The sequence below is a fragment of the Coturnix japonica genome, chromosome 22, assembly GCF_054131305.1.
Source record: "Coturnix japonica strain WE chromosome 22, WE-NBRP24, whole genome shotgun sequence".
NCBI classification, from domain to species: domain Eukaryota; kingdom Metazoa; phylum Chordata; class Aves; order Galliformes; family Phasianidae; genus Coturnix; species Coturnix japonica.
This window is the reverse complement of record NC_140684.1, coordinates 4,907,485-4,921,460: the sequence shown is the minus strand read 5'-3', so window position 1 is coordinate 4,921,460 and position 13,976 is coordinate 4,907,485. Positions and strand designations below refer to the sequence as shown.

Sequence of the window (13,976 nt, the reverse complement as noted above, 5' to 3'; positions counted from 1 at the left end):
TGAGTCTTTTTCCAGACCAGCTGAACCGTATTTCGATGGAACCTCCCAGCACCGCCCGACCCGCAGCTCCCACCGCCGGCCACGAGGGGGCAGCAGCGCCGCGCCCGGCGCCTCTCTCTCTCTCTCTCTCTCTCTCTCTCTCTCTCTCTCTCTCTCTCTCTCTCTCTCTCTCCCCTCCCACCGCCCCGCACAGCGGCCGCTTCCGGCCCACGTGGGGCGCTCGGGCACATGGCCGCGGTGAGCGGGGCCGGCGGCGGGACCGGGGGGGGAGGACGGGACGGGACGGGACGGAGCTGGGTTGGACGGGCTGCGCCCGCACACAGAGCCTGGAGTGGGGCGGGGCTGTACGGGACAGCAGGGATGGGGCGTCCCGCTGATTGCTATGGAGTCTCCTACAGGGCTCCTCCGGTCTCTTGGGTGGGTCCCTGCCGGTGCAAGGCTCCCCCGGAGCGGCTTATCTCCCTGCCTGGGGCCGAGCGCTGCGGAGCTGCCCCTCCCCCGTCCCGGCCCTGAACGCGCTGTCCCGCAGAGCATGGAGCCTACCGAGGATGCGGAGCGGCTCCTGATCCAGTTCCGCGATGAGGCCGGCGAGCCGCTGGGCTCCCCCTTCGACGTGCCCGTCAGCATCACGCCGGACAAGCTGCAGCTGGTGTGCAACGCGCTGCTGCAGCAGGTGAGGATACAGGCACGGGGCGAACTTATCTCCTGGTGCCCGGAGCGGCCCCCTGTCATCTCTGCTGCGATTTCACCTCCAGGACGAGCCGGTGCCTTTGGCCTTTTTCTTCCACGATGCTGAGATCGTCGTTTCACTGGAGAAGACCTTGGCAGGGCAGGCAGTGGAGACGGAGAAGGTTCTCGACATCATCTACCAGCCTCAGGCCGTGTTCAGGGTGCGGGCGGTGACGCGCTGCACCAGCTCCCTGGAGGGTCACACTGAGGCCGTCATCTCCGTCGCCTTCAGCCCCACGGGAAAGTACGATATTCCGGCTGTGGGAGGGGCATGTCACCAGGTAACAGCCCCCAGCGCCCTGCCCTGATCCTACTTCTTCCATCCCAGGTACCTGGCGAGCGGCTCTGGGGATACCACCGTCCGCTTCTGGGACCTCAGCACAGAGACACCGCAGTTCACGGCCAAAGGTGGGTGCAGGGTGTGCTGGGAGGGCAGCCCCTCATCCCACTCAGTGGGATAAACACAGTGGGCTTTGGGTGCTGTGTGAGCTGGGACTGCTCTATGGGAGGGAGCAGCTCTTTTTGCACCGAGTTGAGGAAAAAGAGGAAGAAGGTCCGGCTGGGAGCAATAAAGGATTTGCCCAACTCTTGTCCTGCTGTTGTAGCTGCTGCATCCCGGGATGGTGGGTGCAGCTCTCTGCTCACACTTGTGCTCTGTCTGCCAGGTCACAGACACTGGGTGCTCAGCATCGCCTGGTCACCTGATGGCAAGAAACTGGCCTCGGGCTGCAAGAACAGCCAGGTAGGTCCCTTGGTACGATGGCAGAGGGTCTGCAGTGGTCAGCCCAGGAGATGCAGCTGTCCTGTGGCAGACCCTTTTCCCTCTGTATAGAAAGAATCCAGGATCTGGATGTGGTCCTTGGCAGACAGTTCCATCACGAGGGAGATGTCTGGAGCAAGAAGGGGTATTGCTTAGCCAAGCCGGGGTGACTGTGTGTGACCCAGACCTGCAGCAGCCTGTTTCAAAGTGCTCCTGCTCAGACACAAGCCAAATTCCTTCTTACAGGGATGCTTTGGGGAGCTCTGCCCCAGTTATGGGGCAAAACTTGTGTGCTAAACATGCTTCCAGAAATGCCTGGGGAAGGAGGAGCAGGTGGGCACAATTAAAAGCAAGTCAGTAACTTGCCAGTCTGCGGCAGGATGTTGGCTTTTGAACTGCCCGGGAGTGAGGACAGCAGCCACAGAGTTGCCGAGTGCTTCTGACCTGGGCTCAGTGTCTGAGCAGCTGCCCTGTGAGGCCACCGTGCTGTGAGCCCAAAGAAACAAGTGGGTTCTGGCTTTAACCTAACCCAGGGAGCTGCTTGTTCTGTTTTTGTTGTTTCTCCGAGTTTCTTGCAGCATATGACTAATGCCTTGGCTCTTTTGATGAGCATTTATAGAGAGAGAGAAAAAGCAACAGAAAACCAGCATGTGTCCCACCCACAGAATCCGATAATACAGAGCGTTTAGCCCGCTCTGGCTTTCATCATGCTCTGCAAACATTCACCAACTCTCTGGCACAGGCTGTAAGGCTTGGGCTGGCTTTCTGGAGAGCTGGGTTGTTTTGGGGCTGGGACAGATATTTTTGTAGCAGCAGCATCTGAAACACAGAGGAAGACGATCAGGTCTCATGCTTTGAGGTGTCAGCTGATTGTGGCTGGGATCAGCAGAGGCATCCAGTTCTGTTCCCCTCCCTTTCTGCTCTGTAAATCCCCACAAGACTGAGGATACCTATCATTTCTAAATGGAGCCCAAACCATCCCTGGGATTCACATGACACGCAGCCTGATGCAACCCTCTTGCTTCCTCTCTTGGGCAGATATTTCTCTGGGACCCAGCCACCGGCAATCAGATCGGCCGCGTTCTCACTGGCCATTCCAAATGGATCACGTGTCTGTGCTGGGAGCCACTCCACATGTAAGTGAGGGGCCAGCCCAGCCTTCCTTCCCCTTTACTTTTAAGGCAAAGATGAGCTTGATCTGAAGGGCATTCCTCTTGTTTGCTTTAGTCCTGTTATGGTGTGCAGAGAGAGTGTGTTCGGAAGAAATGGCTCACAAGGTGGGGCAGGAAAAATGCATCCAGCTCTGGAGTCCCAGCTGCTGCTTGTTGTTGAGCTGTGCCTCGGATTCCCTCACCCTCCTATAAAAGTGAGACCTGTTGATGCAAACTGCTTAATGTTTTGATAGTGCTGCACAAGCTGCCCACAGTGCTGACCTGCAAGCAGGAAAGCCTGTGGACACAGAGCCTGAGCTCAGCTTCTGCAAAGCTCTGCCTTTCTGATGTCCTGCATCCTGATTGCATCTGTTTGTCATGGGCGCTGATTAGCTGTGCAAGCTCCTTATCCCAATCAGCTAAAGCTCTGTCTGGGAGAGATGAGTGGAGGGGGATAGTTGTAGTCTATAATCCAAGACATTACAGCAGTGATGGGGAAAAAAGAAAAGAGGGGGGTGGGTCCTGTTAGAGCAGAGCCCTGTAAATTGAATTTGCCAGTAGGAAACTCCAGCAAACAATTAATTGGATTTGCAAAAACTGATTATAAAGGAAGATCAGGAAATGGAGAGGAGGGAGATGCCCTTGTCTGGGCTTGACTTTCCTGCCTCCAGCTGGCTGCACTCTGCTCAGTTCCTGCACGAAAGGATGGGTTGTGCTCTTCCTCAGCCCTGCACTGCCCTCACGCTGTCCATGTGGCCGGTGGTGCTATCAGTTGTTACTGCATCTCCTGACTGCTTGGCACAGTGCTGTGTTGCTCAGTTTTGCTTCTCCTTTGAGGACAGTTTGTTGTCAGCAGCCAGCTAAAGGAAAACAAAGCTGGTGCTCTGGCAGCTCCCACTCCTGAGAGCTGCGATGCAGCAGGAGGCAGTGAGTGTCCTTTTTCTACCAGTGCTAAAGTGCTGGTGGTTATAGGAGTCGCTGCCCCAGGGAGGTGTGGGAACTGTTGCTGGTTTTGGAGCAAGTCATTAAAAAGGTGTTGATAAAAGTGCTGTGCAAAAGACTGGGGGCCATTTGTTCCCCTGTTCTCATTGGGTGCTGCCCAGCAGCTTCCAGCTGTGTCCAGTTTGCTCTTTCTGAAGTGTGAGGATGGACTTTTCAGCTCTGTGTCACATTGCAGGTCAGCACATCTCCTGCCAGACACAAAGTGTGGTGTAGACAGGGGATATTAGATGGTTTGTTTTCGGTGGTCTGTGCTGCTTGAGGAAGTCTCCGTGCCCAGGGTAGTTGCCAGTTTGTGGTCCCCTCATGTCAGTGGGCTAAAGCTGCCTTCTGTAATAACAGAGTAATTACTGAAGGCACAGGAGCTGGATTTATACTGGATCAATGCTTCCAAGATGCAGCCCACCAGTCAGTTTGGAAGGATGCATCTGCCTGCTGTTCCTCTACCTGCAGAATCTGGCTCTCTGTAGCCCACTGCCTGGCCTCTCTCTGGTCCTAACCCAAAAGAGAAAGCTGACTTTACTGACTTCTGGGCCCTTAAATCCTCTGGGGCTGATGCTGGGAGATCTCTGTGGAGAAGTGTGTGCTGTGCAAATGGATTTTGTCTTCTTTTTGCTCAGAAACCCAGAGTGCCGCTACCTGGCCAGTGCTTCCAAGGATGGCAGCATCCGCATCTGGGACACGCTGATGGGCAGGTGTGACAAAATCCTCACGGGCCACACGCAGTCAGTGACTTGTGTGAAGTGGGGCGGCGATGGTTTGCTCTACTCCTCCTCCCAAGACAGAACTATCAAAGTGTGGAGAAGCCAGGATGTAAGTGGGGCAGGTAGCCCTGCAGCCTGCCAACAAAGGTGGCTGGATGCAACTTTGCCTGCACTTCCTGGCACAGGTTATAGCTGTCTGTCTGTCTTGCCTGTCCCTCTCTAAGTGTGTGGTTTTGTTTCCAGGGTGTCCTCTGCCGCACCTTACAAGGCCACGCTCACTGGGTGAACACCATGGCCCTTAGCACCGATTACGTTCTCCGTACTGGTGCCTTTGAACCTGCTGAAGCCACCATCAACCCACAGGATATGAGTGGCTCCTGTAAGTGCAGCCTTGTGTTGAAGTGTGGAGGAGATGACAGGGAAACCTGACATCACTTCTTAATGCTACCGTGAGCGGAAGCAGTCTTGAAATCCAAGAGGAGACTGTGTGCTAATGTTGTTCACTCTGTCAGCCATGATCTTTCTGGTGTGTGCATGGAGTTGAGCAGTATGGGAGCTGGGGAGGCCATCATGAGTTCAAGGCTACTCTGGTCTCAGAGTGGCACTGGTCCCAGAGTGGCCCATAGCAAAGAGAAGCAGGCTGAGAGGTCACAAATATGTCTGCTTGGCCTACAAAACCGGGACCATATTTGTCATCACAAGGTTATAAAGTTGCTTTTCCCCCAACAATTTCCAGTCTCCCTTCTTACCCTTCTCCTTTTCTCTCTTCCAGTGGCAGAACTGAAGGACAAGGCACAGCAGAGGTATGATAAAGTCAGGGTAAGTCCCGTTACAAAGTTTATCCTTGCTGTGGTTTGGTAACGCTAGTGCTGGTGGAAGCAGTAAACACACAGAGTTAGCTGTTGACCCCAACACTGGGTGTGTTTCTAAACATTCCACAGCTGGATTGTACAAAAATTGAGTTCTTTCATCCCTTTCTCAGGGCCAGGGACCAGAACGACTTGTCTCAGGTTCAGATGATTTCACCCTGTTTCTTTGGAGGCCAGCAGAAGACAAAAAGCCACTGGAGAGAATGACAGGTCACCAGGCATTGATAAACCAAGTCCTCTTCTCACCAGACACCCGGATAATAGCCAGTGCTTCCTTTGACAAATCAATAAAGCTCTGGGAGGGCAGGACAGGAAAGTGAGTTTTCTTCTTCTGTTACAAAGGTGGTGTTTGGGTCTGCGTGTGATGCACAGGTTATGCAGAGATCAGCAGTGGTTCAGCATCTCAAAGATATTCTGCTGCCTCTTTGCTCTGCTCCTGTCACTCTCTGCCCTTGATAGGTCCCGTGTCTGGCTCCTCATGTATTGCGTGGTCTGTGCTTGGCTGGGTGTATGTGGCTCTGCTTTTACCCAGGCACAGCACTGCATCCAAGTGGCACATGCTGTCTGCTGCAGGGATGGTTCTCTGGGGCAGGCATGGCTGTAGCAGGGTGGGATGTTCCACTTGACTGCTCTCCTGAAGACATGTGCACATTGCACATTGTAGAGTGACCCAGTTTAAACAGTGTCCATGCCAGGGAACAGCTTGTTCTGGATAAAGGAAATCTGTGTAGCTATGAGTGATGCTGTTGGTGTTTGGATGCCCCAGCAATCCACCTTTTAACCTCCTGACAGATTATTGGTGAACTTCCTGGGACAGCAGTCCTTCCCTTGTTCTGTCTTTGTACCTAAGATGTCTGGTTTTGTGTCAGTAATCTAGTGGTCTTTCTGAGTCTAGGTATGTTCTTGTTAAGCTAGAGGGAGGAAGGACACACCAGTACAGTGAGGCTGCAGCATTGCCTGCTGGTGGAGGAATTCAGGTGAAAAGTCTGTCCTCTAGAATGGTCTGAAGCTACCTGACAGAGATATAAGATTCTGCATTGGCTGCCCTGTGTATGCAGGATTGGAGTGTGCCATCCCATGGCAAGCCTTGATTGCAGCTAGAAAACAATGATTCTATGATGAAAAAGTATGAAGGCAACACAAGAGTGGATTTGAGACAAACCTGGGTGCCTGCTCCTCTAACAGCTTGGTTGTGCCATCTCTGCTTCAGGTACCTGACATCACTGAGAGGGCACGTCTCAGCCGTATATCAGATTGCCTGGTCAGCCGACAGCCGCTTGCTGGTAAGTGGGAGCAGTGACAGCACGCTGAAGGTCTGGAATGCTGAGACGAAGAAACTGGCCATTGATCTTCCTGGCCATGCAGATGAGGTGAGTGTCCGGTCAAGATGGGGTGCGGGAAGTGGGGATGACTGTTCTTTCCAGGACAGCAGGACTAACTGGGTCTCTCCTTAACTCTAGGTTTTTGCAACAGATTGGAGCCCCGACGGACAGAGGGTAGCGAGTGGAGGGAAGGATAAGTGTTTACGGATGTAAGTAACCTTTGCTCCCTCCATAGAGGCACTCCACAGGCACTCCATGTGTCCTTCAGAGCTGCAGTTTCCTTGCAGAGACTTGACAACTCTTTCTTATCTGCAGATGGCGTAGATAGGAGCAGCAACACGAAGCCACCAGCACTGTGCTAAGCTGGCCTGCCTGTCGACTCAGTCTGCCTGGGAGATCTGCAAGGCAGCGGACAACATGAACACGTCTCGTTGTTCCTGTCAGCTGCTATCCCTCATGGACTCTTTCCTTATATTTATTTAAGGAAATTTTAATTTCTGTTCTTAGCAAGAGCTGTGCTTTGCAGGATCATTTTCCTCTGAGCATTACAAAAAGGATATCTCATCTGCCTCCATCTCAACTCCTTTTTATTGAAATTTCAGCCTTGTAGTAGCCTCACCCTTTGAAAAGGAAAAGCATAGGGTGGGGATATGTCATGCTCTTCCTTCCCATGTGAAGAATCCTGCATGCAAGATGGCTTTTAGTGGGAACAGAAAGGGCTGTCCTTGCGTGACCTTCAGAGGGGGTGAAGAGGAGGAAAATACACCACATCATTACAGTGCAGACTTGAGCTCGGCTGCATGCCTGGGACAAAGATCTGCTGAGAACATGGTCTCAGGGCTTCTCATTATTCCAGTAAGGTTTTGCCTTTCCACACGGCCTGTTTACTTGTGAGCTGTGCCAAGCATTATCTGACAGTGATTCTCCACATCCACAGCAGCTAACTCATTCACCCATCCATTCGGGCCTGAGTGCAACAAGCATCAGCTTCAAATTGCTCCAAGAGCTGCATGGAGTTTTCAGGTCTCAGTGGCTCTTGGAAATGCAAAATGGAATCACTAGTGCCTTTGAATAGGGTGCTCTTTCCCTTCCCTTCTGACTTGGGGAAGAAGGGGTGGGGAGGGGGAAAGATGGGGCAGCATGTTGGGTTTTGTATGGCCCTTGCCCTGGATACGAGCTGACAGCAGGGCTGGGGCTGTCTCAGTAAATGGCAAAACTTACACTGCACAGAGTTGGCTCTGGAATTTCTCAAGTGTATTTATTTGCCCAGTGGGTAAGAGGAATTCACTCTATCAGTAATAAATTTGTAAGCTTGCCTGTGAGCCTTTTTATAAGTCAGTTCAGTCTTCCAACAAGCATGAGGCAAATAGATCTGGATTTAATTATTATTTCCAGAATGGTTATAAAACAGTGAAAATTGGGATATGATTAATAGAGAGCAGGGAATATATTAGAGAATATATTGTCAGATTTCATTGCAGCAAATTAGCGTGAAGACCAAAACATTCTGCATAGCTTTCATACTGTGGTTGATACCCAGTGATTACTGCGGCTCAGGAGTTTGTTTCCCAGTTGTAGAAAATGCATTTTAGAACTTTATTCCTGCTGACAGGATTGCTTGGGATAATTAAGAGTGGATTTTGCAGTCATGACTATTTGCATCACTGCAAGTGTTCAGGTCAGCAAAAGACTGGAACAAAATGTTGCATCTTTAGTATGACTGAAAACATGGGTTGTGGTTCCTTTGGTTGTATCTTTTGGCTCTGTCTTTTGGGAAGAGCTCAATATCCTGTACCTGCTTGTTCATCCATATGCTTCCTCTGGCTGATTCTCGCTGGAAGTGAAGGCCATGTTGTGTCCATCTGTGTAAACAAAGCCTTTCAAAATTTGCTAAGGTAAAGGTTAGGGCAGAGGGTGATGTAAAACTGTAGCTGCTAATTCTGCCCCATCCAGACTAATGTGCCCTTGGGAAGGAGGAGAGCATACTTGTGGCTGGCAGAGCTCCTGTCACTGCCAAGAAGTCTGTTATGCATTTTCATAGGGGAAACAACTCTTCTTCCTGAGGCTGGCTCTCCCTTTGTCCCCTGTGTTGACTTGCTGAAAGCAGTACCTTCTGCAGCTCTTTCTGTAGAAAGAGCATTGTTTTCTACCTCCTCTTGCAGGGAACCGTACAAGGTTGCTATGCCCCACAGATCCACAATGTGTTTTGTGTTAGAAGTGGTGATTTATCCAAGTTGGGGAAAGTGTTTCTGCCTACCAGGCTTGGTTGTGTTTGATCACTTCCATGTCCTCCAGCTCCCAAACCAAAGCCAAACTCTGTCCATGCTCCTGACCTAGGTTAGTTCCTGCCATCCTTTCAGCGTCCAATTCTATGATATTTGCCATAAAACAGAGCCCAACTAAAAATCACCTCCTCAGTAGTAGTGAAAAAAGCTTTTCCAAAGCAAAATGAGACCTCTTGAAAAAAGAGAGGGCCTGCAAGTTTACACCAAAATGTGCTACCTCAGTCTTAACTGTTTTTTGATCTAATAGTGTGTAGATTTTGAATAATACCATGTGATGAATTCACACGTAGACAAGCAGTATTTTCCTATCTAAGCAGCTGCTCCTATTTCTATCATTTATACAGTACCAGCCTTCATGCATTCTAAGTGCTGGCTCATTTCCAGCTGCATTCCCAAGCAATCCCTTAACACTCCTCCCAGTTTCGTTTGAAAGCAGCATTTCTTGGGCTTTGCTCTGCAGTTTAATGACTTCTCTTAAGTGCTGGGAAACAGCTGCTGTCTTTCCCTTCGGGTCAGCTCCTTTCTGGCTGGTCACAAAGTAGCACTTGCTCCTTTGGTGACTTAGAGCTTTAATTAGCTAGTTTTTAGAATTACTGTTGCAGGTTTGTGTTGATGGTGTTGTTAAACAGGAAAGATGTTACTTCTTATTGAAGGACAAATCTAGAATGTAGGCTTGAGCTCTCTGATTGCTTTGTACCTCCTCAGAGATCCACCTAGTTACACTTCGTAAAACTACACCATTGTACCTGAAGTTTTCAAATGCTGTGTGTGTGATAGTGGCATATACTGAATTTCCTGTACTTCACTCAGGTTTCTTATTCAGTGTACCACCTGCATGTGCTTACCAGAAGGACGTTATTTTTCACTGATGCTGTAAGAATAGTTTCAAGGATATTTAGCTGACATGGTGCTTCTCCCACAGAACCATCTGACACTTTCTCCTTTAAAAGCTGTGATAGCTCAGCTTATGCCACCATTAATATTGTTTGAAATCCCCAATAGGAGGACAGTGATGATAAGGACTGGGAAGCATGCCAGTCCTCTGAGAAAGGTTTAACTGTTTTGATTGACTTCCTTGGTATGCTGGAAGGACAGGAGAGAAGAAAACAGTGAGGCACCTGGAGTGAAGTACATTGTCTGGATTAGAGCTGTATGGAGTATGATAGGTGACAGGGTTCTGCCTCTTGGATGTAGATTTAGATAAGTGAGACCTTTAAAATCCTTCTGAAGATTGTTCTCAGGGCTGTGTGTTCTGCTTACCCAGGCAGGAATGCTGGCTAAGTGGTGTGCAAGTTGTGCTCCTCAGATCCTGGTTCCTTGCAGCTACGTGTTTATGTTCTCTTCGACTCAGCTGATTTCTTGATTATTTTCCCAGATCAGTTTAACTTCCATGTGCATACTAATTGCCTGGGGAGAGAAGCAGAAAAAAACCTTTTGAATGGGAAGAAAGTCAACATCATCTTTATAGTAGGTGAGCATTAGGAAAGGCAGTCTTCTCTCTGCTTCTTGTTGGGACAGCCTGGGCACTGTTCAGGTAGTGTTTCTCTCTCAGAAATGGCTGTTTTGTTGGTGGAGCTGAAAAGGGCTTACTGTAAAGACCATTATTGCTTTTGAGGGTAAAAGGAGGTATGGAAACTCAGAACAGCGATTTCTGTATAGTGCTTTCATCTGGCAGGAGTTCCTCACATTTCCCTTGTGCATTCAGACAAGCAACTTGGACCGTGCTATCTCCCTCCCAGATCTCTGCCTTTTGTGATCAAGAGTCCCACATCTGAGGGGCTAATTTGGCCAAACCAATGTACCGCAGCCAGGGAAGAGCTGCAAATGCATTTTCAGTAATGTTATTTGATGTTTTCTTTTCCTTGACCCTGTAAGCTGGTTGTCCTTGCTGAGCTGCAGCTAGCTGATGGTCTGTATAAATGTGCTCCTGCTATTGCACAGTGTGATATTAAAGAAATAAACTCAGCATGCAGCACTTTGTGCTTTTGAAGAATCACTGTGGTCTGTCTGACCGCAGTGCTGGTGCCCATTGCCTGGCCATGCTATTTGATAATTTATTGTCCTGCTGCATGGCTTGTCAGAGCAGAACAGTGCATCCCTCTGAGTGCTGCAGGGCTGCTGCCGCCTGTTAGTGCTAAATGGTGAATATCTGTGTGTATTCCATGGGGGAGGGAGGAGCAATGTAACCCTGCGGGTTATTGTGCACTGCTCTCCCAACATCTCCAGTAATTAAGCTCCCTTTAGGAGAGGCGGGCAAATACTGTCAGCTCCACATCCATCCTCTTTCAGCATCAAAAGCAAGCAAAGGTGCTGTTTGTAAATAGGTTTGCTGTAGTCTGATAGCACCAGAAACGTTGACACCTAGAAACTCTCCCAGAGACTAATCGAAGAGCCAGTTCAAACGAGTGACCTGTATGCTAATCTCACAGCCCTTCAGATCCTGTTCAAATCCCAACGTTATGCCGATGTATTTAGTTATTCCAGTCAAACCTCCTTACTGTTTTGTCCTTGCTGTGCTAAAACAAACCTGCTCGAGGGCTCCAGCCTGATTACGAGGACGAAAGGACGGCAGACATGCTGCTATCAAAGGGAGATGTGTCTCATTTTTGAAGTGTAATGCAGACCGCGTGGCTTAGAAATCCCTAAGGTGGCTTTCTCAGGTCAGAAGGGGTCAGTCTAAATCTTTTTAATATTCCATAAAAAATGCAGTTTGTGTGTTAGAATTTGGGGGTGAAGATACATGCTGATACTGGGAGAATTGATGCTGAATGTGAGAGTCTGTGGATGGCAGAAAACAGCCAGTTCTGAGAGAAATCATTTTCTGAGTCAGGATTTTTATCACATTGAGACCTGGGTTTCTTTCCTGTTTTTAAGGGGGCATTGCAAATACTTACTTGGTCAGCTTCACTTCTTGTTTATTTGTTAACGTTGCTCAGAACTTCAGAAATTTAAAGTGGGATTTGGTCTTGAGGGTTTGTTAAAGCCCTTTACTTCTCTGTGGCAAAAATAGAGTCTTATGATCCCTCTGATGCCTCTATACAACATATAGAGCTTAAAATGTCTTCCATGAAGCTGTCAATATTCCCTTAAATATCTTTTGTTAAATATATTTTTTTATCTAGGTCCATTGCCTTTGGAGAAGTCTTTAGCTATGGAGATTTTGGCACACTACTCCCATAGTTCTTGGTTTTGAGTTACAATAAGCAAAGCGAGATACAAAGAATAATGAGAGAAATAACTGCATAACTCTGCTCGGTCACTATTTCCATCCAGCAGCACTGAGCACAGACCTTATATTATATCGTGGGAGTGCTGAGCTCTGACCCTGCAAGCTCATGAAGTGCACCGTGTGATGCCTGTAACTGAGTACAGCCAAATGCGCCACAGCAAAACCCAGGTAGTGCCAAGGCATTCTGCCAGGAGGGTTAATCATTGTGTGGCAACTGGAGTGCCAGCGGGATCAGGGCAGATGGGGATATCTGGAAGGCCAGAAGCGGCTGGTACACGTGAAGGCTGGATGCTGAGGTGGCACAAGGGACAACACACAGTGGAAGTGAAAGTAGCAAGGAATGGAAAGCAAAGGAGCACGGTTATGTAGAGCTGGAGGTGAAGGTCAAAGGCTCCACATGACTGATGGGTGCTGGTGGTAGCTTTGAATGTATTGCTGTAAGTGGCCCAAGGCTATAAGTGCTGTGGAGAAAACGAGTGGCTGTTCTCTGTGTAAAAGGAGAGAGCAACCTGAGGAGTGTCTATGCCTGACAGCATTTACGTCTATTAGCATTTTCCCTGTATATTCCCTCTCCATTGAAGCTCCCTGGGTTAGGCCTGACGCTTCCCGAGGGAGCAGCGCTGGGCTGCGCTCCTACCTGCCGTACTGGGACCAGCCGCCTCACAGGGCCCCGCTCCGCTCCCGGCCGCCCCTCAGCTTCACCCTCCCGCAGGTGGAGCTGAAGCAAAACGTACGAGGCGTTAAAAGCCGTTTCCATGCACGGGGAGGGGGTTGGAACTCGAGTTTGGGCTCCCGCAGGTGCCGGTGTGAGGATGGAGGTACCGACCCCGCGGGCCGTGAGGTGCGGAGGAATTCCCGCCCCGCGCTCCCGCCGGGTTACGCGGGGTGAGGCACTCTTTGCCGCCGGCGGAAGGAGCCGAACAGCCGAGCCTGCGCGATGCGGCCTACAAAAGGCGCGCGGCGGAGCGGAGGTGCGAGCAGTCGGAGTTGGAGCCGCTGGGTGCCGAGGGGTGGCGGAGCGCTGGGAGGAGGCCGTCGGCGGCCTGAAGGACTCCGATCTCCCACCTCGCTTCTCGCTTCCTTTCCGTGGGGGTGCGGCGACAGCCCCGGAGCCGCGGGCCGCGCCTGCCCCTGCCCTGCTGCATGCTGCTGGGCTCGCTCCCTCAGGGGACCCGCAGTCCCCGCGGTGTCGGGGTGATGGGGGCGGGCGGCTGCAGGGCGTGGGGCGGCTGAGCGGGCCCTGAGAAGGCGGCCGTGCCTCCTCTCGCACCCCCGAGAGCCTCCCTCCCTTCGTCTCTATCCTCCCCATGCCAGACGGAGCCCCTCGCCTCGGAGACGCCCCGCTGCAGCCCCTTCGGCCCGGGGGTGCGCGGCCGCCCCCGCGCGATGAGAGGAGCTGCCCCGCTCTCCGGGGGCCGCCAGGACCGGGGCGGGCTCCCCCTGCTTCACCCTCTGCCCTGAGGAGGCGGCTGTAGTGCCTCTGCCGGAGGAAGAACCGACCCCTTTTGTTTTCCCTCCCCATCCCGGGGCTTCATGCCCACCCCCGAGGGAGGATGGAGGTGGTGGGAGACTTTGAGTATAGCAAGAAGGACCTGATCGGACACGGAGCCTTCGCTGTGGTCTTCAAAGGTCGCCACCGTAAGGTAAACAGCGATGGGGCGGTTACACAACCCCTGTGGGGAGAAGCCCCGGCTCTCGTTGGGGACCCGTGATGGTGGTGGTGGGGTGTTATGAGATGGAAAGGGAGCGGGGTGGCTTGAGGGATGGGATGGGGTGAGGGCGGTGGGGCCGGGCCCGAGGCCGCGGCCTGCGGCGAGCTGCTGCCTGCCGGCCTCTGAGCACGGTCATTTCTATTCAAGACATAGATCCATCAGCTTAGCTGTGTGCTCAGCTGTTGGGTCGCTCCTCGGACGTAAGGGCCAGCGGAG

General features: G+C 51.3%; 2 protein-coding genes and 1 long non-coding RNA gene across 9 annotated transcripts in view; 2 read left to right on the top strand and 1 right to left on the bottom strand.

The window, feature by feature from the left end:
- The first annotated feature begins 204 nt into the window (after window positions 1-204).
- Window positions 205-7,856, top strand: NLE1 (notchless homolog 1). Of its 6 annotated transcripts, none has more exons than XR_014936475.1 (13): window positions 205-673; window positions 756-973; window positions 1,058-1,137; window positions 1,395-1,471; window positions 2,528-2,625; window positions 2,717-2,855; window positions 4,260-4,452; window positions 4,587-4,722; window positions 5,116-5,146; window positions 5,326-5,528; window positions 6,423-6,582; window positions 6,673-6,743; window positions 6,850-7,856. XR_014936475.1 is itself a non-coding variant. In XM_032448435.2 (13 exons), the coding sequence occupies exons 1-13, from the start codon at window positions 229-231 to the stop codon at window positions 6,860-6,862; spliced, it is 1,449 nt and encodes a 482-aa protein (XP_032304326.1). In that variant the 5' UTR covers window positions 205-228; the 3' UTR covers window positions 6,863-7,856. The 6 variants fall into 6 exon arrangements, 3 of the variants coding, with proteins under 3 accessions (XP_032304326.1, XP_015735863.3, XP_015735862.2); XR_014936474.1 differs by having other exon boundaries at window positions 5,116-5,162; XM_032448435.2 differs by lacking the exon at window positions 2,717-2,855 and having other exon boundaries at window positions 205-237; window positions 530-673; window positions 5,116-5,162.
- A 36-nt stretch (window positions 7,857-7,892) lies between these two features.
- Window positions 7,893-12,886, bottom strand: LOC146757388 (uncharacterized). The gene is made up of 3 exons (XR_014936504.1): window positions 12,686-12,886; window positions 10,080-10,226; window positions 7,893-8,396 (listed from the first exon to the last, which is right to left on the bottom strand). It is a non-coding gene; the product is annotated as an uncharacterized LOC146757388 (long non-coding RNA).
- Window positions 12,887-13,023: 137 nt separating this feature from the next.
- The window catches only part of ULK2 (unc-51 like autophagy activating kinase 2), a 36,980-nt gene continuing 36,027 nt past the window's right edge, over window positions 13,024-13,976 (top strand). For both annotated transcript variants that reach the window (XR_014936463.1, XM_015880366.3), the window contains exon 1: window positions 13,024-13,691. Coding sequence is in view for 1 of the 2 variants with exons in the window: in XM_015880366.3 (XP_015735852.2) it covers window positions 13,602-13,691 (90 nt within the window). In the remaining variant the exon portion in view is untranslated. The remainder of the gene's footprint in view (window positions 13,692-13,976) is intronic.